General features: G+C 38.3%; 1 protein-coding gene across 15 annotated transcripts in view; it reads left to right on the forward strand.

The window, feature by feature from the left end:
- Positions 1–27,968, forward strand: part of ORC3 (origin recognition complex subunit 3) — a 65,741-nt gene that overhangs the window by 15,269 nt on the left and 22,504 nt on the right. For all 15 annotated transcript variants that reach the window (XM_054254250.2, XM_078369750.1, XM_008994749.5 and 12 more), the window contains 8 exons: positions 1,434–1,585; positions 2,661–2,794; positions 5,230–5,389; positions 9,457–9,570; positions 12,042–12,175; positions 12,556–12,619; positions 22,548–22,664; positions 23,807–23,886. In XM_054254250.2, the coding sequence (XP_054110225.2) occupies positions 1,434–1,585; positions 2,661–2,794; positions 5,230–5,389; positions 9,457–9,570; positions 12,042–12,175; positions 12,556–12,619; positions 22,548–22,664; positions 23,807–23,886 (955 nt within the window). The remainder of the gene's footprint in view (positions 1–1,433; positions 1,586–2,660; positions 2,795–5,229; positions 5,390–9,456; positions 9,571–12,041; positions 12,176–12,555; positions 12,620–22,547; positions 22,665–23,806; positions 23,887–27,968) is intronic.

The following is a 27,968-nucleotide window of genomic DNA, read 5'->3' on the forward strand; positions in this document are numbered from 1 at the left end:
CATTTCTGCCCTATCAGCTTAACTGCTGGTAGCAGGCCAGGTATTTTGCAAGATGCATTCTCTGACCCACTGAAATGTTTAATAAGTAGAAAGACTTAGGGCAGAAAGCTGAGAATTGGGGAATGTGGAGCTCTTGTTCAGTTTAAAAGCGAGTAGACTACATGGGCTCATGTTTCAGGCATAAATCATCTTATTGTCCCACTTTGAAAAGCCACCATGGTGAAAAATAGTCCATTGACAGAGCTAATCCTGAGCATATAAAGCCATAAAATCATAGAGTGTTCACACTAGTATAGTAAATAGCTCTTTTTTTTTTTTTTTGAGACAGGGTCTCACTCTCTTGCCTAGGCTGAACTATAGTAGCACAATCATAGCTCAGTGCAGCCTTGAACTCCTGGCCTCAAGCAATTCTCCCACCTCTGCCTCACCATAGCTAGGACTACCAGTGCATGTCACCATGCTCCCACGCTCAGCTACTTTGTTTTGTTTGTTTGTTTGTTTGTTTGGTAGAGATTGGGTCTTGCTATGTTGTCCAGACTATTCTTGAATTGCTGGGTTCAAACAAATCTTCCTGCCTCGGCTTCTCAAAGTGCTGGGATTGCATCTTGAGTCACTATACCTGGCCCTAATATAGTAAAATCTGTTTGGATTTAGATTGATAAAAGAGTTTTATGGGCTTATATTGCTTTCACATTTATAAACTAATTGATATTAAATAAAAGCCCTTAAAGGCATCTTTAAAAATGGCTATATGAAGGATTTATGTTTGACACTTACGATTTTTCTCAGGGACCTTGAAAATAGTTTATTGTCGAATGTAATTTAAATACATATTCCTAAGATTTATAGTTTGCATATCTACACGTCTGCTTATGTGGTCTTTTTATTATAGATAATATGCATAAGTGGCTGGGAGTGGTGGCTCAGGTCTGTAATCCCAGAACTTTGGGAGGCTGAGGCAGGTGGATCATGAGGTGAGGAGTTCAAGACCAGCCTGGCCAACGCGGTGAAACTCTGTCTCTACTAAAAAAATACAAAAATTAGCCAGGCATGGTGATGCGTGCCTGTAATCCCAGCTACTGGGGAGGCTGAGGCAGGAGAATTGCTTGAACCCAGGAGGTGGAGGTTGCAGTGAACTGAGATCCTGCCACTGTACTCCAGCCTGGGCAACAGAGAAAGACTCTATCTCAAAAAAATAAATAAATAAAAATAAAATAATATACATAAGCTTTGGTCTAGTCTTAGTCTGAATTAATGAAGCTACTAATGAGCATCAATTGTTAATATGTTAAATGTTATATTAACTATATTGATGGTAAGTATAAAAAAGCACATTCTACCAAAAAAAAGTAATATACTGAACAAGAAATTTCAAGAGCTTTAGTTTTCTTTTAAGAAGGGGCAGAGATAAGCTTTCTTTTTATATTCCACAGATATAAAACATTTTTTGCAAAAGTTGGTCTCACAGTTAATGGACTGCTGTGTAGATATAAAATCCAAAGAGGAGGAAGGTGTTCAGGTGACCCAGAGAAAGACACATTATTCAATGGACTCACTTTCCAGTTGGTATATGACCGTCACACAGGTAGATATAAACTGACAATTTTCTCCCAGGAAATTGACATATGATTGATGGGGCTCGGAGTAGTATTAGACACAGTACTGTTTTCATCTACCAAGGATGTGCTTCTGCAACATTAGGTGTTAATTTAAGAGTAGCTATTTATTTTTTCTAATGCTACTCAGATTTTAAAATGTTCTTTTATTAGTATGCAGCCTAATTCCTGTTAAGTGCTTAGGTATTTATAAGGACATTATTTGTGGGAGAATGTTCTCTAATGACAAAAACAGAGCATCAGGAATTGCTTCTGTTGCAGGTTCTGTCCCTGTGACAGTAACTGTATCTTTAATATATTATCTCTTAGGTTCTGCAATGTTTGCTTTGTCCAATTGAACCATGCTGCTAGGATCCACTGTCAACTTAGTTCAATGAAGAATAATCATGTATTTTCTAAAATCTAATTTGTTTCATATTTAGAGTTCTTGGGGAATCAGTGCTCTTTAAGTAAACTATGTTTGACAAACAGATAAATAAAAAGAAGTTCCATTCTACTGTGACAGTCTGGTGAAAAAGAATAACCTAGGTTAACACCAGGTAACTGCATCATAAAACCATTGCCTTAGTTTATGGTGCTGTGTAGCCAGACAGCATGGGGAAAAAAATACTGTGGTTACATTTTCCAGTTAACATTTTTGCTGAAATCATCATAAGTCAAGTTTCATTTTGCTTTATATATGGACTGAACTATGTCTACTATCTAATGCTTACCATAATACCAAAGGTTTTATATAGTTTAGTCCCTATATAAAGCAAAATTAAATTTTCTCTTCTATGTTTTTTTCTGTCATTTCCTTAGCAGAAAATATAAATATTTCATATGAGTTACAGATTTTACTGAGTCTTTTTCTTCTTGGTAATTATTCCCATGTCAGACACAGAAAGATTCTAGTAACCTGAGTTTCTATTTATTATGTGGTAGAAATGAAATAAACAATGTTACTTTGAAATTTAAAGACAGATACATCAACATGTGGCATTATAACATCGTTTGGGTGGTAAGGCTGACCTTTAACTCTTTCTTTCTGCAATGGCTTGAAAGAAGAGAGACCCAAAAATGCCAAGCAAAAAGAGGACTACTTCTAGCCAATGGCAGTCTCCTCCTGTTGTGGTTATCTTGAAGGATATGGAAAGCTTTACCACAAAAGTACTGCAAGACTTCGTAATTATCAGCAGGTAGATGGTGTATTGCTTGGCTTTTATGAAAAATTCCCATCTTAACAAAACATTACTTTTTAACTTGAAAAGTATAATCTTTATTTTAACACCAACTGGATAGAGATCAAAGTGTTAAACATTTTTATAATTGAATGTTCAAAGACCTATCAGATTTTTCATTTGCTTTTTGATCCAAGAATGGGAATCAAAGGCACATTTAGCCAGTTTTAAATTAACATGGTAAGATAGTATTAAATATGGTTTATCTTACCAAGGCTGACTATCTCTTACTCATCCATTAAATAGTTAAACTAATCCAGGTTGAGTTGCTTTGTTTTCTTTTTTTCTTTTTTTTTTTGAGACAGAATTTTGCTCTGTTGCCCAGGCTGCAGTGCAATGGTATGATCTCGGTTCACTGCAACCCCTGCTTCCTGGGTTCAAGGGATTATCCTGCTTCAGCCTCCCAGGTAGCTGGGATTATAGGTGCCCACCACCACACACAGCTAATTTTTGTATTTTTAGTAGAAATGAGGTTTCACCATGTTGACCAGGCTGGTGTCGAACTCCTGACTTCAGGTGATCTGACTGCCTCAGCCTCCCAAAGTGCTGGAATTACAGACATGAGCCACCACTCCTGGCCAGGTTGAGATTTGTATTAGGTCTTATTTTCTGATAACTGTCCATCCTTAGATGCTCTGAATTGCATATAGCTTTACTAAGCAAAAATGTCTTCTAAATAACATTATCCTGCATTTACATAACATTTATAGTGAGAAACTATTTTCATGATCACATTGGATCTTCAAAGCAATCATGTGAGACTCAGAATTGAAATAATGAAGTCTTGTTTTAAAATCCAGTGACATGCATTTTCCATGGTGTATTTTTTGGGATAGAATTTATTTTGGCCTCTTCTATATGTCAACTTGCTTTAATAGTTATAGCTACATTTTCCTAAAGCTATGTATTGTGTTATATTTCACTAATATACTTTATTTTATTTTATTTTGGAGACAGAGTCTCGCTCTGTCCCTAGGGTGGAGTGCAGTGGTGCGATCTTGACTCACTGAAACCTCATGCCTCAACATCCCGAGTAGCTGGGATTACAGGTGCCCACCACCACACCTGGCTAATTTTTGTATTTTTAGTAGTGACGAGGTTTTGCCATGTTGGCCAGGTTGGTCTTAAACTCCTGACCTCAGGTTATCCATCTTCCTCGGCCTCCCAAAGTGCTGAGATTATAGGCATGGGCCACCTGACCCAACTAATTTACTAATACACTTTAAATTCCTACTTTGATCGTGTCTTCCCCCGCTCCCCCCACCCCATTGATTCTAAGAGTTCTAGATCCTAGGACTTTCTTTTCTTTTTTTATTGTGGCAGGGTCTGGCTCTGTCACCCAGGCTGGAGTGCAGTAGCATGATCTTGACTTACTGTAGCCTCCACCTCCTGGGCTCAAGCAGTCCTCCCTTTTCAACTCCCCGAGTTGCTAGGACTATAGGCATACGCCACCACGCCTGGCTAATTTTTGTATTTTTTGTAGAGATGGGGTTTTGCCATATTGCCTAGTCTGGTCTCGAATTCCTGGTCTCAAGTGTTCTGCCCACCGCAGTCTCCCAAAGTGCAGGGATGACAGGCATGAGCACACCCAGCCCAGATCCTAGGACTTTTCTTAATGCTTACATTGAACTGCTTAGTATGCTGTGAAAGTACACAGTACAAAATAATGACAGAAAAGCTGTACTTTTTTTGGAGCTTAGACTTATGACACCTTAGCCATCAAAAGTGAGAACTATAGGTAGGGCTCAAAGTTTGAGTGAGAGGTTAAATTGAATGCTATCTAACATCTCTTCTAACACTTAAGATTATATAATCTTTGGCCAGGCGTGGTGGCTCATGCCAGTAATCCTAGTGCTTTGGGAGGCTGAGGTGGATGGATCACCTGAGGTCAGGAGTTTGAGACCAACCTGACTAATATGGTGAAACCCTGTCTCTTTAAAAATTAGCCAGGCATGGTGGCGTGCGCCTGTAGTCTAGCTACTGGATAGGCTGAGGCAGGAGAATCACTGGAACCCAGAAGGTGGAGGTTGCAGTGAGCCAAGATTGCACCACTGCACTACAGCCTAAGTGACAGAGTGAGACTCTGTCTCAAAAAAAAAAAAAAAAACATTGTGTAATCTTCGGGAAACCTTTCTGGACCTCTCTGTTCTTTTTATAAAATGAGAGCCTCCATTAAGAGATGATTTCAGAGCTAGAATGTCTGGGAAGTAAATATTTCTCTGTTTAATAGAAGAAAGTGAAGGACCTAGGAAATTTTAGTATTTGCAGTGATAATCCTTAACAGGAGTCTTATAAAGTAAGCATTAAAATAAAGTTTGTCTTATATGAAATATGGTGGGTTGAAATATATTTGCTAAATACATTTCACTTTTGTGACTTTCTTTCAAAATTAGTCAACATCTGCATGAATTTCCACTAATACTCATTTTTGGAATTGCCACATCTCCTATTATCATCCATCGATTGCTTCCTCATGCAGTATCATCTCTGTTGTGCATAGAACTGTTCCAATCTTTGCCTTGCAAGGAGCACCTGACTACAGTACTTGATAAGGTAAAAAGAATAAGTTTTACCAGTGAATAGAATGAAAAGAAAACTGCCAATTATAGATTGTTAAGATAACTGTTAATGATAAGTCTCTACAACTCTGAGTACTATGTTCAACATCTTCCCTCACATACTTAATATTTTTACTTAATAAATTTTATAGTATTTTATAGTTTTGCAGTGATTTTATATAATATTACCTCTTCAAATAAAATATAAGTGTTATAAAAAGAGTGATCATATCTATCTATATACTTATCTCTTTATATTTTTACTCAGTAAAAAATTATAGGTTTTTAAAATAAATTTTTACAGAATTTGTAGACTTCCTAGTAACAATATATTTTTACTTTTACATTTTGGTTTTTTAAATTTTTATTTTGTTGAGAAGGAGTCTAGCTCTGTCACCTAGGCTGGAGTGCTGGGAGATGATCTTGGCCTGCTGCACCCTCTGCCTCCCAGGTTCAAGTGATTCTCCTACCTCAGCTTCTCAAGTAGGTGGGATTACATGTGGTGTGCCACCACGCCTGACTAATTTGTACTTTTAGTAGACACAGGGTACCAACCATATTGGCCAGGCTGGTCTGGAACTCCTGATCTCAAGTGGTTACCCACCTTGGCCTCCCAAAGTGCTGGGATTATAGACATGAGCCACCACACCCAGCCTGACTCTTACATTTTGTATAAAATGATTCGAAGTTATTAGTGGATTGTTTCCTAACTGATTTGTCATGCTGCTCTTGACAACAAATAAATACTAACATGTTCCTAGACCTTAGCAACTAAAGTTAATTGACTATGTTTCTACATAAATGCAAGTATGATTCTTTAATATTGACTGCATTAGTCTGTTCTCATGCTGCTGATAAAGACATACCTGAGACTGGGCAATTTACAAAAGAAAGACATTTAATGGACTCATAGTTCCACTTGGCTGGGGAGGCCTCTCACAATCATGGTGGAAGGCAAGGAGGAAAAAGCCACATCTTATGTGGATGGCAGCAAAGAGAGAGAGCTTGTGGAGGGGAGCTTCTCCTTATAAAACCATCAGATCTGATGAGACTTATTCACTATCATGAGAACAGCATAGAAAAGACTTGCCCCCATGATTCATTTACCTCCCACTAGGTCCTTCCCATAGCACTGGCAAATTCAAGATGAGATTTGGGTGGGGGTACAACCAAACCATATCATTCTGCCTCTGGCCTCTCCCAAATCTCATGTCCTCTCCCAAATCTCATATCCTCACATTTCAAAACCAATCATGCCTTCCCAACTGTCCCTCAAAGTCTTAACTCATTTCAGCATTAACTCACATATCTACAGTCCAAAGTCTCATCCGAGACAAGGCAAGTCCCTTCTGCCTATGAACCTGTAGAATTAAAAGCAAGTTAGTTACTTCCTAGGTACAATGGGGGTACAGGCATTGGGTAAATACAGCCATTCCAAATGGGAGAAATTGGTCTAAACAAAGGGCTGCAGGCCTCATGCAAATCTAAAATCCAGCAAGGTAGTCAAATCTTAAAGCTCCAAAATCATCTCCTTTGACTGCATTTCTCACATCTTGTTGACGCAAGTGGTGAATTCCCACGGTCTTTGGCAGCTTCATTCCTGTGGCTTTGAAGGTTACATACTCACTCCTGGCTGTCTTCACAGGCTGGTGTTGCACATGGTGCAAGATGTCAGTGGATCTACCATTCTGGGGTCTAGAGACTGGTGGCCTTCTTCTCACAGCTCCACTAAGCAGTGTCCCAGCAGGGACTCTATGTGGGGACTCTGACCCCACATTTCCCTTTCACACTGCCCTAGCAGAGGTTCTCCATGAGTACCCTGCCCTACAGCAGACTTCTGCCTGGCATTCAGGCATTTCTATACATCTTCTGAAATCTAGGTGGACTCAAACCCAATTCCTTTGTGCACTCACAGGCTCAACACAACATGGAAGCTGCCAGGGCTTGGGGTGTGCACCCTCTGAAGCCATGGCCCAAGCTCCATGTTGGCCCCTTTCAGCCACAGCTGGAGTGGCTGAAACACACGGCACCAAGTCCCTAGGCTGCACACAGCATGGGGACCCTGGACCTGGCCCGTGAAGTCACTTTTTCCTCCTAGGTATCCAGGCTTGTGATGGGAGGGGCTGTTAGGAAGACCTCTAACATGCCCTGGAGATATTTTCCCCTTTGTCTTGGGGATTAACATTTGTTTCCTTGTCACTTATGCAAATTTCAGCAGCTGGCTTGAATTTCTCCTCAGATAATGGGATTTTCTGTTCTGTCTCATTGTTAGGCTGCAAATTTTCCAAACTTTTATGCCCTGCTTCCCACATAAAACTGTATGCCCTTAACAGCACCCATGTCACCTCTTGAATGCTTTGCTGCTTAGAAATTTGTTCTACAAGATACCCAAAATCATCTTCCACAAGTTCAAAGTTCCACAAATCTCTAGGGCAGGAAGAAATGCTGCCAGTCTCTTTGCTAAAATATAATAAGAGTCACCTTTGCTCCAGTTTCCAACAAGTTCGTCATCTCCATCTGAGACCCCCCCAGCCTGGATTTCATTATCCATATCATTATCAGCATCTTAGTCAAAGACATTCAGCAAGTCTCTAGGGAGTTCTAAACTTCCCCATATTTTCCTGTTTTCTTCTGAGCCCTCCAAACTGTTCCAACCTCTGTCTGTTATCCAGTTCCAAAGTCACTTCCACATTTTGGAGTATCTTTTTAGCAGCACCTCACTCTACTGGTACCAGTTTATAGCATTAGTTTGTTCTCACACTGCAGATAAAGACATACCCAAGACTGGGCAATTTACAAAAGAAAGAGGTTGAATGGACTCAGTTCCACATGACTGGGGAAGCCTCACAATCATAGTGGAAGGCAAGGAAAAGCAAGTCACATCTTACATGGATGGTAGCAGGCAAAGAGAAAGAGCTTGTGTAGGGGAACTTTTCTTTATAAAACCATTAGATTTTATAAGACTTATTCACTGTCACGAGAACAGCATGGGAAAGACTTGTCCCCGTGATTCAATTACTTTACCTTCCTCCAGGTCCCTCCCACAGCACTTGGGAATTCAAGATGAGATTTGGGTGGGGACACAACCAAACAATATCATTGACCTTCCCCAAATTGCTTCTAGACTCAACTCCTTTAAGATGTGCTTTATGCTGCTTATGTAAGGTAAACCAATAACAACCTGCCCACAAATTTACTAGCCACTTATACACAGGGTTTATTTTTTTCCATTAAGGTGATTTATTGACACTTTAAGGAAAATTTTTTCCAGCTACAATTTTTAAATTTGCTTGGCTAAGCTGGGCAGGGTGGCAAGCACCTATAATCCCTGCTACTTGGTAGGCTGAGGTGGGAGGATCACTTGAGCCCAGAAGTTCAAGGCTACAGTGAGCTATGATGCCACCACTGTACTCCAGCCTGGACAAAAGAGCGAGACCTTTCCTCTACCAAAAAAAAAAAAAGCAGCAGCAGCTTGGTTATAGCCAAATTCAACTGGCCTTCTACAACTATGCTTCTGTTTAAGAAGCCTTGTGTGACTTTTCATTTTCAGATGTAAAACGTCACTACAGACCATTGAATATTAGCCAAATAATACAAATTTAGCAATTGTATACTTTTTAAATAGACATCTGTGTTAATTTTGTGTTTCTCATTCAACAATACATAATATGTTACTCTTCATTACTCTGAATCAGTAGGAGTGAAAAAAATGTCATCTGGTAGTAAGGATTGCCAAAGCCTGCAGCTTCTTCAGTGGTTTCTTGGGGGGGGGGGGAAGGGATCATATAGTTAATAGGTGGTATTTTTAAAATTAGGAATTTGATGGAAGATGGTATAGTCTTTGGTTCTGAAGATATAGTATAAATAGCTTCTTTTTGTTACTGTTGTATAAATTAACTTAAAATTTTTGTTGACATTTCAGCTTAAAAAACTAGTAACTATTGCAGCTTTCATAGTTAACTGTGTCATAGTATCATTCTTAGCCTCATTATTAATACTTCATATTTATGAAGAGTGAAGACTAATAAGGAGTGTGCCCCTCTCCCGTTTAATCTCTTTCAGCTACTTCTTACAACTCAGTTTCCCTTTAAAATAAATGAAAAGGTATTACAGGTTCTGACCAACATCTTTTTGTATCATGATTTCTCAATTCAAAACTTTATAAAAGGACTTCAGGTAAGAACACACTAATGGGTTTGAAAATTCTAAATAATTTGCACATTATTTCAGACTGTCTAGTATGATAGGCATTTTAAATGGCAAAATCTGGAATAAGTAAATTCCCAGTTATTTTATTCTAGGTTCTACCATTCCTTTGTTACCTTGCAGCAAAATGTAGAGAATACATTCATTAGGATATTAATAATGGGAAAAGACCTCTCTATTTCAGCAATTCTTAACCATTTTGGGGGGATAGGGACAAGGGGAATTTTTATTTTTTTGGTTTGTTTCTGAGACTCTCATGAAAGCTTATAGACTTTTTCTACCAAGGAAATGCTATATATAGGGTCCTGTAAAGGGCCAGATATGAAATATTTTTAGCTTTTTTTTTTGAAATAGAGTCTCACCTTATCTTACAGGCTGGAGTGCAGTGGCACAATCTCAGCTCACTGCAACCTTTGCCTCCTGGGTTCAAGCGATTCTTCTGCCTTAGCCTCCCATGTAGCTGGGATTACAGGTGCACGCCACCACTCCTGGCTAATTTTTGTGTTTTTAGTAGAGATGGGGTTTTACCATGTTGGTCAGGCTGGTCGTAAACTCCTGACCTCAGGTGATCTGCCTACCTCGGCTCCCAGAGTGCTGGGATTACAGTCATGAGCCACCATGCCTGGCCCATTTTTAGCTTTGCATGCCACATGTGGTCACTGCTGTTGCTGCTTCTATTTCTTCTTCTTTAATAATCCTTTAAAGATATAAAAAATATTTTTAGTTCCTGGACCATGCCTGTGTGTGTGTGTGTGTGTGTGTGTGTGTGTGTGTGTGTCTGTAATATGTATTTATTTATTCTGATATGTTGGGAATGCATTTTCACTAGTTTCATGAATTGCTAATTCAGGAATTTAGCTTCATTATATGCTGTAACCTAAAAAAGATCCCCATTCTCCAGTTGTTTAAAAGTTAGTATTATTTTATTTTCCTGGCAGCTACATAAGTGTAGTTTATGATACATGCCAGTTGTCTAGTTAATTAAAACCTGTATATTATGCCAGGCACAGTGGCTCATGCCTATAATCCCAACACTTCGGGAAGTCAAGGTGGGAGGATCACTTGAGCTCAGGTGTTTGAGACCACCTTGAACAACATAGTGGGGCCTCATCTCTACTAAAAATTTAAAAATAAGACAGGAGTGGTGGCTTATTTACAGAGTCCTAGGTACTCAGGAGGGTGAGGTGGGAGAATCACATGAGCCTGAGAAGTCAAGGCAGCAGTGAGCCGTAATCGTGCCACTGCACTCTAGCCTGGGTGATGGAGCAAGAGGCCTGCCTCTATAAAAACCAAACAAGCAAAATTCAAATTTAAAAACACCGTGGCTGGGCGCGGTGGCTCAAGCCTGTAATCCCAGCACTTTGGGAGGCCAAGGCGGGTGGATCACGAGGTCAAGAGATCGAGACCATCCTGGTCAACATGGTGAAACCCCGTCTCTACTAAAAATACAAAAAATTAGCCAGGCACGGTGGTGTGTGCCTGTAATCCCAGCTACTCAGGAGGCTGAGGTGGGAGAATTGCCTGAACCCAGGAGGCAGAGGTTGCGGTGAGCTGAGATCACGCCATTGCACTCCAGCCTGGGTAACAAGAGCAAAACTTTGTCTCAAAAAAAAAAAAAACAAAACAAAAAAAACCATATATATTAGTAACCTTTGGTGCCAAAGTTCAATTTGATAATACTTCATCTTTGTGTAGTGCTTTGAAGATTACGATTTATTTCTCATATGTTTTCCTTCACAAAAAAGATGGCAGTGGTTTATTTGGCTAATACACATTTTTTCCTCTCATCTTTGACTTTTTAAAGAGTGTTTTAAAGGAAGAAAGGATTATTTACCTTAGCAATATGTAGAATTAAATATTTTAAAAATTGAATTTAAATTAAATTCAATGTATTTTAATAGTAGAATGCTGTGGGCTCTATAATACAGGGGAAGATGATTTTCCAGATTCTCACAGTAAGTTTGCTTAGAATCCATATAATGAACATTTGGATAGTATTGTGAGTTATAACTCCAAATGTTCAGTATATGGATTCTAAGCAAACTTACTGTGAGAATCTGGAAAATCATCTTCCCCTGTATTATAGAGCCCACAGCATTCTACTATTAGAATACTTGTACCTACCAGTTTGGTCCACACCACATTTATAATTATTAATGTGTTGCTTTTGCAGAGAGCAAATCTGTCCATTTATATTAGTTTCTTTTAGTTTGTAGTTCAAAGACTACCATTTTCTGACCTTCTTCACAAAATCGGAATCTTAAAATATGAGAGTTCTATAGCCATTGTCGTGTTGTTTGTAGTGTTATTGTGTCATTATTAAATATATTAGTGCCATAAATACTTTGGCTCTTAAAAACATCCTTAAGTTGAGCAGACATAGGGCAATAGATTTACTGCCAAAATATAATAAATATGTTTAATCTTCACATTTCTTTCAGCTTTCTCTATTAGAGCATTTCTATTCCCAGCCCTTAAGTGTACTGTGCTGTAATCTTCCAGAAGCCAAAAGAAGAATAAATTTTTTGTCAAATAATCAATGTGAAAACATTCGCCGTCTTCCATCTTTTAGGAGGTAAAAAGAGAAGTACATATTTAACACATCTTATACTAGAGTTTGAGACTAAATAAGAGATCTCAGATTCATTTAGTTCTGAAGTAGGGAAAGGAATCATAACCTGTTAAGTTCTCCACAGTTGCTTTTTAGAAATAATATTTCCTATTTCTGGGGCTTATGGCTTTTCTTGATGTTTGTATCTGTAGACTATGAAGTGCAGTTAATTTAAGGAGTTTAAAATTGCCATTAAACCACAAATGTCATATTGAATTTATTTTTGAGAAGAAATTTTTTAAAATGTGGCTACCTATCTAGGTGGTTATTTTTCCCAATATGCTATTTAAATATGTTAAATGTTTAATTTTCTCTTTTTGTGTATGGAATGGTAAAAATTCTAGGTACGTGGAAAAGCAAGCTTCAGAAAAGCAAGTTGCACTCTTGACCAAGGAGAAATGTTTGAAGGTAGGAATGTAAATGTGTTTCAGTTTCATTCTCTTTTTCTTTTCATGAGGAAGAATATACACGTAGCATTTACTGAGTTAAAACATTTGTGCATCTTAATATTGACACAGTGAAGTACTGGGTCTGGATAGTCAATTAGGAATGTGAATTTTAAAAATGACATAAAACCTCAGCTCTAAGGATAAGGCTTTTTTTAATCAAGAAAAAGTATTAACTGAAACACCAAGTTTCTCTTGTGGCCTATTTTGAAAGCACCTTTAGGTCTATAAAGAGCTGCTGTGTGACTCTATTTCACATAGCAGTTTTGGAATCTGCGGGCAATCTCATCTGAATGTTCTTTTTAAAGGCTGTAATAAATAAAAGTATTTAGAAGCCAGGTAGCTTAGACATCTGCTGCTAAGTGGGTATTGATTTGATTTGAAGAAATTTCATTATATATTGATATTATAATGCTAGGAAAGAAGTAATGAGCTTAGGAAATTATCAGTTGGCTGTGCAACATAGGGAATATCAAAAGAAAGAGGGCTATTTTTTCTTTCTTGAATAAATAATACTTGGATATAGTACATAATTCAAAAGGCAAAGATAATATGCAGTGAAAGGCTTTCATCTCTGTCCTCCAACTACTCATGTCTCTTCCCTGGATATAGCTAGTGTTACTAGTTTCTTACGTTTCATTTTAGAGGTAGTTTCCATACATACAAGGAATATTATATTATATTTTAGCGGTTGCATTCTTCTTATACTCTTCTGTACCTTCTTTTATAGTTAATCTTGGAAATCATTCCATATTTTTAGTACTGAAGAGTGACATAGTAGTCTATTGAATTAATGTACCTTTTTTTTTTTAGAAAATGTCTCTTACTGATGAGTATTTAGAAACACCTGATGTCACATTTATTTTGATACTCCTCATGCCTTTTTTAGGGAAAAGTTGTTAGAATATTGTAATGATAGTAAGATGAGATTGAAGGTAAGCCATAGTTCTAAAGATGAGTTTTGGTAATACATATGACTTTCAAATTTTGAACAAAAGAATGTTAGGTCTTATGTATAATTATATGTCAATTAAGAAATTAAAAATGTGTTTAAAAAATTGCTGTGTTCTAGAGGGCATGTGATTACCTCCATTGGTAATCTATGTCCATTATAAATGCTGAAAAATATTCAGAATGGTTTTATTAACCATTATTTCTAATGTAGAATGCACACTGGGTCATAATATAAAATCATTTCTAGATTGGGTTCAATAATCATTTTAATAATCTCTTTAATGCCTTCAGAGCAGTATAGGAGGTTCTCAGACCCCAGTGTAGATTGTTTTGTTGGGAAGAAATTTAAGAACTAGTGAGAAAGAATGTGTGTGTCGAAATCTTTCAAGATTAGCTAGATTAGCTCTCTGCTGAGTCAGCTAGTTGCCAAGTCCATTTCCTGCTAGAACTTTCTGTCAGAGTGTATTTCAGAAGCCAGGAATAGATTTTTTAAGAGTACTTTTAACCACTGAGTTGACAAAGAAAGAGAAGGTCTAGGCTAGTGTATTATAGGAATTGTCTGACATTGGTTAGGCATAGTGGCTCATGTCTGTAATCCCAGCACTCTGTGAGGCCCAGGTGGGCAGATCTCTTGAGGTCAGGAGTTCGAGACCAGCCTGGCCAACATAGTGAAACCCTATCTCTACTAGAAATACAAAAATTAGCCAGGTGTGGTGGCCATGTGCCTGTACTCCCAGATACTCAGGAGACTGAGGTAGGAGAATCACTTGAACCTAGGAGGCAGAGGCTACAGTGAGCCAAGATTGCACCACTGCACTCCAGCCTGGGTGACAGAGTGAGAATCTGTCTTAAAAACAAAAAAGAGCCTTCCATTTATGTCTGCTTTTCAGTGACGTTTTGCATATTTTCTTAGCATTTATTTATACTATCCTTGTTCTTGTTGCACTTATTGGTTTTGCTTGTTATGATCTTTCCTGTATTCATTTTAAAATTACATACTTTGTCATTTAAGGTCCTATTTTCTTGAGATTTATACAGTGAGAATTATGAAGAAGCACAGAAATCTGTGCCCTTACCCTGAAAAAGTTACCCATAGGCTACCTGCTGAAATCAAAAGATAGAAAATATCTAAGAAAAAAATGAATGTTTTAGGCAGGGTGTCGTGGCTCATACCTGTCATCCCAGCATTTTGGAGGCCGAGTTGGGCAGATCACTTGAAGTCAGGAGGTCAAGACCAGCCTGGCCAAAATGGTGAAACCCCCTCTCTACTAAAAATACAAAAATTAGCCAGGCATGGTGGTACACACCTATAATCTGAGCTACTCCAGAGGCTGAGGCAGGAGAACTGCTTGAACCTGGGAGGTAGAGGTTGTAGTGAGCTGAGATAATGCCACTGCACTCCAGCCTGGGCAACAGAGCGAGAGTCTGTGTTAAAAAAAATGTGTTTATTGATTTTTTTAAGTTTAAAGTATCTTTGAATATTTTCATTATCATGCTTCTCTTTTTACAGTTTTATAAAAATACATGACAATAATATGGTACTACAAAATATAGAAGAAAATCCTGATCTTGACCTCAGAAATCTTGTATTTGAACTGCAGTTACTCATTAGCTATGCATATTTAAGAAAATCACTTATCTTACTTAAGCCTCAATTTTCTTATATACAAAGTAGGATAATAGGCTGGGCGTGGTGGCTCACACCTATAATCTCAGCACTTTGGGAGGCCTAGGTACGCAAATCTCTTGAGGCCAGGAGTTCGAAACCAGCCTGAAAAGCATAGAGAAACCTCCTACTAAAAATACAAAAAATTATCCAAGTGTGGTAGTGTGTGCCTGTTATCTCAGCTACTTGGGAGGCTGACACACTAGAATCCCTTGACCCAGGGAGGCAGAGGTTCCAGTGAGCCGAGATTGTACCACTGCACTCCAGCCTGGGCAACAGAGCAAGACTCTGTCTCAAAAAAAAAAAAAAAAAAAGGATAATAATTCCTAGTATGATTTTTTTTCATAGGGTTAGATAATCAAAGTTTGTTGAGCAAATAAAAGTGAGTTGAAAACAAATATAACAATAAAACTTTTATAAATGTATATAAATATTATATATTTTTCACTCTTTATAATTAAGATATCAATATGAACACTCGGACGCAGGAAGGGTAACAATGCATTCTGCAGTCTGGGGGATGCGGGGAGGGAGAGCATCAGGATAAAAATAGCTAATGCATGTGGGGCTTAATACCTAGGTGATGGGTTGATAGGTGCAGCAAACCACCATGGCACACGTTTACCTATGTAAGAAACCTGCACATCCTGCCCTTGTATCCCAGAACTTAAAATGAAATTTAAAAATTTAGCTGACTAAAGAATGTACATTTGTAAGTAATTCACTAGGAATTTTCTGCTAAGGAGGGACATTAGAAGCCCGGTAGAGCTGATGAAATACTAAAAATCTTCATACTAAGTAGAAAGTTTAGATTCATTTTCTTGCAAGTGACAGTTGAAGTTTTATTATTCTTACTTGTTAATGTTTCATGTCTTTATACCTATTTTCCCAGCTAGATTTCAAATCCTTTTAGAGTGGGAAATAAACCTTGAACTTCTTAGAATTGTAATATGTTACTATTAGGAGGATGCCCTGATTTAGCACCCTCATTTCACAAACGAAGAACTGCAGCCAAGAGAAAGGAAGTGAAATATCTGAGGTCGCACATCAAGTTAGTGGTAGAGTAAGGACTTCTTTTCACCATTTAGTATGCTTATTATGGTGTCTCAGGAACAAAAGGCACAAAATTAGTTCGTGAGTTTGATAGAGACCTGCCTTTCACCTTTACCCTCACCTCTTTCTGTTTCTTTTGTCAAACCTACAGGGCAGACGGGGAGAAAATTTCTTAGAAAAAATAATAAATGGAAAAGTGAAGGAAAAAGGAAAACAACTGCAGTCTATCAAATGTGATCAAATGAGCTAAACATTAGCCTAGTATGTCAGGAATTAATCATTTAAATTCAAACTCTTTGTCAAGTGCTTCTCTTGATCTAAACTGCTGGGGTTGGAATATGGAGAACAAAAGGCAGAGACAGATAAGAAGACTAGCACTCTTGGCACATAAGTGCTAGGAGAAAGCTGTGGTTTGGCATTCTTATTAGATAGCAGTAATATGCTAAGTCAAGTCTGTAAAACACCGTTAGCCAGCATTTTTCTCTAATGAGAAAATAAGGCTTTGTTATAACAAGATGATAAATTAGAAAATGCTGTGCTCTTAGACTGCTGATACCTCTTAATCCTAAAATTCAATATTGTCTGTTTTACCAGCTCTTAGTAATCAGTGAAATGATTGAAAAGAAATTATAGAAATTTATAGTCGTTTTACATATTTTAATCTTGAGGTCACTGTTTACCCCTATACAATTCACCCCTATACAATTCTAGAGACAAAAGTGGTAAGTACTATGGAAGCAGAAGAGAGAGAAATGCAAGGTAAATGTTACTCTGCCTAGCCATTTTTTCTTTACCTATGTATTTACATAGGTATTTCTTTACCTATGTATTTACATAGGTTTAGATCAAGAGAAGTTTTACATATATATTGACTTCTCCTCCAGAGAAAGCAGCTAGCTTTCTGGAGGAGAAACAACAATAGGGGATCTGTCATATAAGTAAACAATAATATATGATTTTTCAGAAATAGATTCCGGGGGTTACATGTGCAGGTTTGTTACATGAATATATTGGATGATGGTGAGGTTTTGGCTTCTAGTGTGCCCATCACCTGAATAATGAACATCGTACCTAATAATTTTTCTGCCCTCACCCCTCCCAACCCTACCCCTTTCGGAGTCCACAGAGTCTGTTATTTCCCTCTTTATATCCATGTGTACCCATTATTTAACTCTCACTTGTAAGTGAGAACATGCAGTATTTGATTTTCTGTTTGAGTTCTTTCACTTAGGATGCTGGCCATCCCCTCCATCTATGTTGCTGCAAAAGACCTGCTATCACTGAATGATTTTTGTATGAATAACAGGAGTCATGAGGTTGGAGATGACTAATTTAAGAGGATATATTGCACATTAAGTGGCAACCCACAGTCTAATATAAAGGAGTTTTTTAAACATACCTTTTTTAAAATGTTAGAACCAATGTTTACATATTGAGAAATTTTATGTTACAAATTCAGTCTTCTATCTTTTGGAAAATCAGGAAATCTAGACCACATACAGCAAGACAAAATATGTTGGCTCTTATTAAAAGAGAGACTGTGGATGGGCACGGTGGCTCACACCTGTAATCCTAGAATCCCAAATCTCACACTTTGGGAGGCTGAGGCAAGCAGATCAGCTTGGGCAACATAGACCCCATCTCTACACAGATTTACAGAAATTAGCCAGGTGTGGTGGTGTGCACCTATATATAGTCATAGCTACTTGGGAGGCTGAGACAAGAGGATCACTTGACCTTAGGAGGTTAAGGCTGCAGTCAGCTAAGATGGCACCATTGCATTCCAGCCTGGTTGCTAAAGCAAGATCCTGTCTCAAAAATAAAAAATAAATACAAGACTGAATGTTTGGCCTTCATTCATTGATGTACTCCTCATTCAACCAATATTTTTTTAGTGCCTATAATGTGCCAGGTATTAAATCTAGGTTTTGAGAATACAGAAGTGAACAAAAGAGCCAAACTTCCTGCCTTTTTCATTGTATCAAGGAGACAGATAGTAAGTAAGATAAGTAAGTAAAATATCGATTAGTGATAAGTGCTGAGGTGAAAACAATGAAGCAGAGAAGAGGGCTACGAAGTTCACTGTGCATGGGAAGTGAAGTTGAAATTTTAGATAAGGGCCGGACTGTGGGAAGGTACATTTTGAGTAAAGACCTAAAGGAAGTCGTAGAGCTTGCCACTCAAGAATCTGGAGGAAGGTAATTCTAAGCAGGTAGAAAGGACCTGAGGTTGGAGCATGTCTGGCATGTTTGAAGAAGAGCAAGGAGGCTGCCATGTATTGCTTTGCTTTTCTTTCTTCTTTTTGAGACAGTTTTGCTCTGTCACGCAGGCTAGAGAGCAGTGGTGCAATTAAAGCTTGCTGCAACCTCGAACTTCTGGGATCAAGCAGTCTTCCCACCTCAGCCTCCTGAGTTTCTAGGACTGCAGGCATATACCACCATGCCCAGCTAATTTAAAAAAAGTTTTTTTTGTAGAAACAGTTTCTCTCACTGTGTTACTCACTACTAAGCGGTTCTTGAACGCCTGGGTTCAAGTGATCTTCCTGCTGTGGCCTCCCAAAGTGCTGGGATTACCGGCATGAGCCACTATGCCCAGCCTGTTTTTCTTATAGCAGAGAAATATTTCTGTTCCTGTGTCAAAAATTAGTAAAGACTAAGGAGTCCTCATGTCTGAAGAACAGAGGAATCATATTTCTTTAGTAAATAATGCATATTCCTAGACAAAGTGTATCTCTGTAGAAAAGAATCATTCTAAACACAATTATGAAACAAAGTGGTGACAGCTATGACTAGTGTATGGAAAAAAATGCCTGAGGAAAAATTTAGTGAATGGGAAGTAGGGTTAATATTTCAACAGGCTTTATTTTCACATGTACGTGGTAAGACGCTGCTGTAATATATTAAATGGAAAATTTTCTCATACATCAAAACCTTTTACCTGTTTGAGTTTGTAAAATACTGTCCATAAAGTACATTAAGAATTACTGGTTTGGGCCGGGCGTGGTGGCTCAAGCCTGTGGTCCCAGCACTTTGGGAGGCTGAGGCGGGTGGATCACAAGGTCAAGAGATCGAGACCATCCTGATCAACATGGTGAAACCCCGTCTCTACTAAAAATACAAAAAATTAGCTGGGCATGGTGCATGCCTGTAGTCCCAGCTACTCAGGAGGCTGAGGCAGGAGAATTGCCTGAACCCAGGAGGCGGAGGTTGCAGTGAGCCGAGATTGCGCCATTGCAGTGAGCCGAGATTACGCCATTGCACTCCAGCCTGGGTAACAAGAGTGAAACTCCATCTCAAAAAAAAAAAAAAAAAAAAGAATTACTGGTTTAAGGCCAGGTGCAGTGGCTTATATCTGCAATCCCAGCACTTTGGGAGGCCAAGGTGGGCAGATCACTTGAGGTCAGGAGTTCAAGACCAGCTTGGCCAACATGGTGAAATCCCATCTCAACTAAAAAAACAAAAATTATCTGGGTGTTCTGGCGGGCGCCTGTATTCCCAGCTACTCAGGAGACTGAGGCAGGACAACCACTTGAACCTGGCAGGCAGAGGTTGCAGTAAGCTGAGATTGCACCACTGCACTCCAGCCCGGGCAATAGAGCAAGACTCAGTCTCCAAAAAAAGAATTATTGTTTTGAATAAGTAAAGGCAGACACATATGTGCAGGTATCTAAGTAAGATGGAGAACCTAGAGGACAGGTTATAAGAAAATGTTCATTGTTTGTGATGTTTTTGTTGTAATTGATAGAAACACATATAAAAACAGTGAAATCTTTCTTACGTGGAGATTAGTTTCTAAAGTCAGCACATAAGGCAAAGATCTGGGATAGTCAAAGTTGCTTCTGAAAAAATCCCTTAGAAAGGTACAGCAAACCTTCTCTCATTCATTAAGTCCATCTTAGCCAGTTTTTCCCCATTGTTGGAACCAACCACCATTTCCTCAATTCAGCACCAGATGACATAGTCTGCCTGCCACATTGTATGTAACAAAACAAAACAATACAATACAAACTTTTTAGGCCAGGCACAGTGGCTCACACCTGTAATCCCAGCACTTTCGGAGGTCAAGGTGGGCGGATCACTTGGTGTCAGGAGTTCAAGACCAGCCTGGCCAACATGGTGAAACCCCATCTCTACTAAAAATACACAAAATTAGCTGGATGTAGTGTCAGGCATCTGTAATCCCAGTTACTTGGGAGGCTGAGGCAGGAGAATCACTTGAACCTGGGAGGTGGAGGTTGCAGTGAGCTGAGAGTGAGACTCCATCTTAAAATAAAATAAAATAATGATTACTTTAAAACAAAACATTTTTTAAACACTAGAACTCTACTCAGCACAGGGATGTACCACACAGTGAAAAATATCAAAGAACTAAGACCACCTGGGAGAAAAATATGTTGTTCATGTCCCTCATCTCACACTTGTTCCAGGGCAGGTTTGTTCTTTGAGTATGCAGTGCCCTATAGTGTGTAAAGTATTTCTTTTCTTTCCTTATCCAAGTAAATGGAATGAAGTTACTCAGTTCTACCACATCGCCCAGGTACTTGTACACATAGCTATGCCATAAAGCAAAAGAAAATATGTAGCGTAAGTAGCATGCAGTATGATTATTATTCAGTAATAGAGTTCATTTTCTTCAAAATATTCCCCCTATTTAAAAGCTATTTAAGCATACATCAAGGCAATTAATGGCTTTATGCCATCTGTATGTTATGGCTCACAGTAAAAATAGAATTAAAGTATACCCTCCCAATAGTGGTTAAAACAATTTTTGATTATGGCTGCTTTTGTTATGATAGGAGACATAGATTTTTGAAATTGCCAATCAGCTCAGATTATGGGAGTGAAAAATATTTGGGTGCTAAAAACTTTTCTTTAATCTGCCCTGTGCTTTCAGGTAATAACCCATAGATGTTGACCAAGGAATTCATTTTCTAAGTGAGTTGGCATTTAGGAAGACATGTCATATTTTATAGAGGGTAGATTTGCTTGAATTTATTGATATCTCAGTTATTTTCTATGTGGCTGACCACTAAAAATAATGGATATCTGCAAGATATTACTGAACGAAAGATACAACCCAGCAAAGGTCTTTATTTGACTTCTAAAGGGAGAAAAATATTGAAGACCATCCCACAGATCATAATCCTCGTAAGAAAATGTTACAGAAGTAAGCAGTTAGAAAAGGAATGGAGGCCTGAAACTACTTGATATAGATATAGTGTTTTAAAATCATTTCTAAACTATTTCAGGAAGCTCTAGAAAACATACTATCTCTCCCCCCTCAACAAAACCTTTTGAAACTGATTTGTGAGATTAGTCATCCACAGGTTTTTATTCTTTTTTTTCTGTATCTAAATCTCTTACATGGAGAATAGGGCTAGTTTTCAGTTGTGGTTTTTTTATTTTTGTATAAATGGGGGTCTCACTATGTTGCTCACCCAGGTCTTGAACTCCTAAGCTCAAACTATCCTCCTGCCTCACTCAGCCTTCCAAAGTGCTCGGATTACAGGCATGAGCCAGTGCACCTGCATAGGTTTCTTAAGACACTATCCCTCATGTCATCATACTTGCTAGATTCTAAATTATAAAGCTTGTTGGCTTCAGATTTTTTTCTTTTTTGTTCTTAATCGGTAAAGTGAATACAACTGGATCTCAGTAAGAGGCAGGGACTCATCAGAATCACTTGTGTTTCTGCCATAGTCTTTTCATTTTCCCCTTCAAACACACTAACACACTCAAGCAGTACTTTAGGAAAAGTGTACATCATAAACAGAACTTTAGCAGGTTCATTAGGTTGGTACCATTGGGTCTGGTGATCTCACTCTTCTGATGCTAGCAAGGTGGAGGATAAAGCACCTTCCCTTGCTGTGGCACATACCAGGTAATGGGCACAGAAAAGCATCCAATAAGGTGCATTCTTGCGCACTTGTAATTTTGGGGGCCAAGGTATTGTGGGAATGCTAGAGATATCAGGAGATTAAAATACAGTATCAATTTTGGCATGTGTAAAGTATCACCAGACTTGATACTAAATCCAAAATGCTCAGCCTGTATTCTGGATTTTATGTGTATTTCAAATTTCATTAAAGAGGCTAATTTGTAGTTGTGAATCGTCTTGTCAGTTTTCCAGAAATTTTATATAGCCATGAAGTGGAGTTTATTATTATGCTCTTTTATTAGCTGACTTATGTATTAATAATGTATCCTGTGGTTTTTAGGAGGAAACACAATTATTACTAGAAAACCTGCATGTTTATCATATGAATTACTTCCTGGTTTTGAGATGTCTTCATAAGTTTACCTCTTCTCTTCCCAAGTATCCACTGGGTCGACAGGTAATCCAAGCCTCCTCATTTGGAATCTATGAAGTAGGAACATTAGTACTTTCTTGCTTTGGATTTTGTAGCATTCAGGCATCAGAATTTGAAATGAAGTGAATCCTTGCAATGAGAGCACAATCTAAATCCATTCCAGCTGTACACATTACTGGTAATTGAAATTGGTTTTTGTTCTGATGGCCACAGCTAGAAACAGCCATATGAATCCCAGTGGTGTTACTTCCCCTACAATGTGTTTGGATTACAAAGTGCTTTTTTTGGGTTACAAAGGCATTTGAACTTTCCTTCTTTTACACTTCCTTGTCGCCTATAAGGAGAGAGCTGGTTCTCTTCCCTTCATGGAAGAAGGAATCTGTTTGCGAATGCTTGATCATTAACCATGCACTACACCCAGAATAAAAAGAGAAACAGTACTTCTCCTCCTTGAAAAATTATGCTCAGCTGACCTTTATGTCATAACATAAACCTATCAACCATCTGTAGAGTAGATTTTAGCAGAGGAATTCTGTATCTCTAAATCTTAGCTTAAAGTTTTAGAGAACAAATGTATGTTGGAATGACTTGTTGGCCAGTTGCAGTGACTCACACCTGTAATCTCAGCACTTTGGGAAATCAAGGCGGGTGGATCACCTGAGGTCAGGAGTTCAGGACCTGGCCAACATGTTGAAACCCTGTCTCTATTAAAAATACAAAAATTAGCCAGGTGTGGTGGCACATGCCTGTAGTCCCAGCTATGAGGGAGAGTGAGGCAGGCAGATAGCTTGAACTTGGGAGGCAGAGGTTGCATTGAGCACTCTGCACTCCAGCCTGGATGACAGAGTGAGACTCCATCTTAAACCAAAAAAAAAAAGACTTGTTTATGAGGTGATTTTTGCCATTGAGTCTTCGAGTCTTCAGTGAGCCTCTTTTTCTCATTACTTTCTTATTTTAAAATGACCAGTGATATCAGCCAATCTCAACATAGTCTCATTTTACTTTTAAGTAAATTACATTCTTATAAAGCCTGATCCATAAGATATATACCAAGTCTGTTATAATCTAAAGCAAATGACTTTTAATAACATTAGTTTTTTGTGTTGACCAGAAATGATTTTGCCAAGTTAGTAGTGTATGTACACTAATGTGTTTTTCACTTACAGATCAGAGAGTTGTACTGTACATGTTTAGAAAAGAACATATGGGATTCAGAGGAGTATGCATCAGTCTTGCAACTGCTGAGGTAGTTTTGTTTTTTCTTGTTTTTCTGTTTTTGTCTGCTATAAGCCTGCCAGTAAGTAGCACCTTCCTCTAGAACTCTGCCTGCCAAAAAGTTTCATAAATAGCCATGTTGTGTCTAAGAATATTTGCATATATCTTAATTTACTCTTGTAGCTTATGATGTTTTTAATATAGCAACCATCCATTTCTTTGCTGGTTTAACCTTGCATTTGAACTTGTGGTTTTTAAAGGAAAATCCATGATTGTTTAGTCAAATATTGACACTACCCTATGAGAGCTTAGATATGGATCATTTGAATCCAGCCAACTTGACATCATGGCAGGGAAAGTAAGTCATGAAAAGTGAGATCACCATGTCCCCAACCTGGTTGGGTGGAGGAAGGGCATCACTGGGTGGTATGTACCCAGAGGTCTGCTGACCTTGATTAGGAGAAGCAAGGAGTAGGCAGTGGCCTTGATATCTTCCTCCACCTTCATATTGGCTAATTCACAAATTATTTATCTAATAATATATAAGTAAAGAAGATATCTTAGTGTTAAAGTTATTATTTGTATTCCTTCACTTCACTTCTTATGTGTATAGTTACTTTTTAGTCTTCCATAAAAATAATGACCACTTGGATAGGGATAAGGGGAAATCAAGTGTGAGAAAACTTGACTAAGTTTCACCAAACAGTTTTATAATTTTCCTCAGAGGTTATACATGCTTATATGAAAATATTCTAAAGAAGTCTGAAAACCGAATATTTATTAAATCTTGCTTTCCTCTGGGCCCACAAGAAAAGAACAGATGGGCACAGTAGGAGGAAAATTCACACTGAAAGCACTTTAAGTCCAGAGACTCAGCAATACAATTACTAGTGATCTAGCAGGTACAGCTTAAGACAGAAAATGAATTTCACACTATCTGGAAAAATACCTCCCCATGGAAACTAGATTGCCACTGAAAAGCTGTATTTTATTTCATTTTTTTAAATCCCAATTTTTTTTTTCACCCATAAGGAAACAAAAAAATCCCAATAAGATTTCTATGTATTTCCCCAGATCTGGTTTTAAAATAAAATAAAAAGATGTCTATATATTTATAAGCTTAGGTGAACTAGAATATTTCTGAGACTTATTTTGCTTTCTCTTCAAATAAATATACCTACCTTAAACACCCAGTTGATTCTTCATGGGTTTTCTCTCTTAACCTTTGTGATTGGTAATTATCTTCCTTCTTCGGTGAGGTGTTCCCAAACTCATAGAGTCTTTTGTCAAGGAGGAACTTGTTCTTTTTGTTCTGAACCTCTCAAAACCAGTTATCTTAGGGTATAGTCAAGGACCAAGAATGCCAGTTCCAAAGTAGGGTAAGGAAACATGAGCAGTAGTAATGGTGACAGCAGTAACCATCACTTATTGAAGGACCGCTGTGTGCAAGGTACTTTGTTAGGCACACTCAGTACATTTTCCAATCTAAAAGTCATAATATACCTTTATGGTAGATATTACTAGCCATACTTTATTCCTGAGGCATCTGAAACACAGACAGGGTGCTGCTGAGGAAACCAGGATTCTTCTCCAGGTCTGACTTCAAAGCTGTTGTACCTTCTGCTATTCTTTGCTAAGATCTAAAATACAGATTTGGATATCTCAGTACAGCAGAAGCAAAAAATAGAAAGTGAGATTTCATTTTGCTAAGCTAAGGTCAGAAACATGGGCAGTCAAAAGCAAAGGACTGTAAAAAGCACTATACATCAAATATAATACCTACAGCAAGGACACTCAGGAGTCTGGGTCCCACAAAAGGGAAAAGGAATCAGGGAACCTCCAGCCTGGAATCAGTCTTTTCTTCTTCGTACAGATTTGATGTAGACCAGAAGTCAGGGACACTTTTTAGTTAAGGCATTCTCAGTAGGCATCACTGGAACTTACAAGACCATTCTTATCACTTGTTCATTTAACTCATGAGAGAAAAGACTAAAATGATCCCTGAATTCTGCTTTGGAAAGAAAAACTGCTAAGGTTACTATTAGAAACATAATCTAATTAAATTTCTTGTTTGAAATGTTTTCAAGAATTGGCTTCAAGGATTTTTCAAGTAAAAATCCTTTTTACAGATTGAGCATCTCTAATCTGAAAATCTGAAATTCAATGTCCTCTAAAGTTTGAGACACTTCAAATTTCAAAACTTGTTGAGGACTTGTGATTCCACAAGTGGAAAATTCCACACCTGACCTCGTGAAATGGGTTGCAGCAAGACAGAGGCACACCACACGGTTTATTCAGCCTGCCATTGTTTGTTGTTGTTTAACACTGATATGGGCATTACTTAGTTACACTGAACACATTATTTTTTTACTCTACCAATGATATGTCCTATTCTTTAAGTGTTAAGTACTTAAGTGTAAATAAGTGTAAGGAAATGGTTGCATATGAATTCAAGAGTCAGTAATGATGGAGGACCAAACAACTACAGGTTGATTGTCCATCTGGTTGGCTGAGATAGTGACACCTTTGCTTTCTGATGATTTAGTGTATCTTGTTTCATGCACAAAATTATTTAAAATATTGTATAAAATTATTTTCAAGGTGTGTGTAGAAGGTATATTTGAAACACAAATGAATTTCGTTTAGAATTGGGTCCCATTTTCAAGATAATCTCATTATGCATATATAGCAAATATTCTAAAATCTGAAAAAATCCAAAATGCAGAACACTTATGGTCCCAAGCATTTCAGATAAGGAATACTCAATCTGTATGTGGAAGCCAACATGTTTAAATAACCATAGATCAGACGAGATCCAGTGCGTTCAGGGTGGTACGGCTGTAGACATCCCCTTAGCTCTAATTCTTCTGCTTTGTTTCGGAAGAACGTGGAAGAAAAGCTGACTGCTGCCCCCACTGCTCTTACCCACACTGTAGTAGCTTTTGGCAGTGCCTCCTACCTTCCCCCAACAACTGACTCTCCTTCGTGTTAGAGAGAAGGGGCCCTCCCAGCACAAAGTTGCATTCCTCCCCCCTAATTTATTCTCATTTATTAATCTAGCCACCCCCTTCTGAGCCTGCTGCCTTCTGTGCAGCCTGGGGACTGTAGAGTAGCTGCCTCAGCCCCTCCCAGGCATGGCTCTGCTTGGGGAGTAGGACAAGGCTTGGATGTGGCCCCTTTGGAGGTTGATCTTGCTATTTTTATTTCTTGCCTTTGTGTTTGTGTTCTGTAGTACTTGTTGAAAAAGAAAAGAGGCAAGGCACAATGGCTTATACCTGTAATCCCAGCCCTTTGTGAGGCCAAGGTGGACAGATCACTTGAGCTCAGGATTTTGAGGCCAGCCTGGGTAACATGGTGAAACACCCTCTCTACCAAAAAAAAAAAATTAGCCTGGCATGGTAGCGCTCATCTGTGGTCCCATCCTTGGAGGCTGAGATGGGAGGATCACTTGAGCCTGGGAGGCAGAGGTTGCACTGAGCTGAGATTGCACCACTTCATTCCAGCCTGGGTGACAAGCGAGACCTTGTCTCAAAAATATGCAAATAAAAGAAAGAGGAAAAAAGAAATGTGAGCAAAGCAGAAGGAGGTGGATCCAAACTCCAGTGTGTCATGCCTCATGCCTTTTCTTTAGTGGTGGGAAACCCTTATCTTGTAAAGGGAATGTGTCCCCTTCCTCAACCTCTAGTCTATTTTACAGAAAAACGAAACCTCCCAATAAAACTGTTGAAACCTGGAAAATAAAAAAACAATATGTCATCTACTTGATGAAATATCTGGTGACCATTTAAAAAGTATTTACAGCAACTTTGTAATAATGTAGGATAATGTTTATGTTACATATTAGTGGAAAAAGACCTATATAGTTTTATATTACAGTTATTTTTTAAATGTATGCAATAGACATTGATGTGTGTCGGAAACATGCAAGTGTACATTTATAATATGTGCCATAATTTGACATGAGCACAGTAGTTCTGCACGTGTTCTGCCTTTCCTTGCTCAGTCAACTCTTGGAGCATGAAAACTATATCTCTATATGGGATATTAGTTGATTAATTTTTCACTCAACCCTGTGTCATTATATAAAGATTTATTTCCATTAAAAAGCCATTT

This window comes from Callithrix jacchus, chromosome 4, assembly GCF_049354715.1.
Source record: "Callithrix jacchus isolate 240 chromosome 4, calJac240_pri, whole genome shotgun sequence".
Taxonomy (NCBI): Eukaryota; Metazoa; Chordata; class Mammalia; order Primates; family Cebidae; genus Callithrix; species Callithrix jacchus.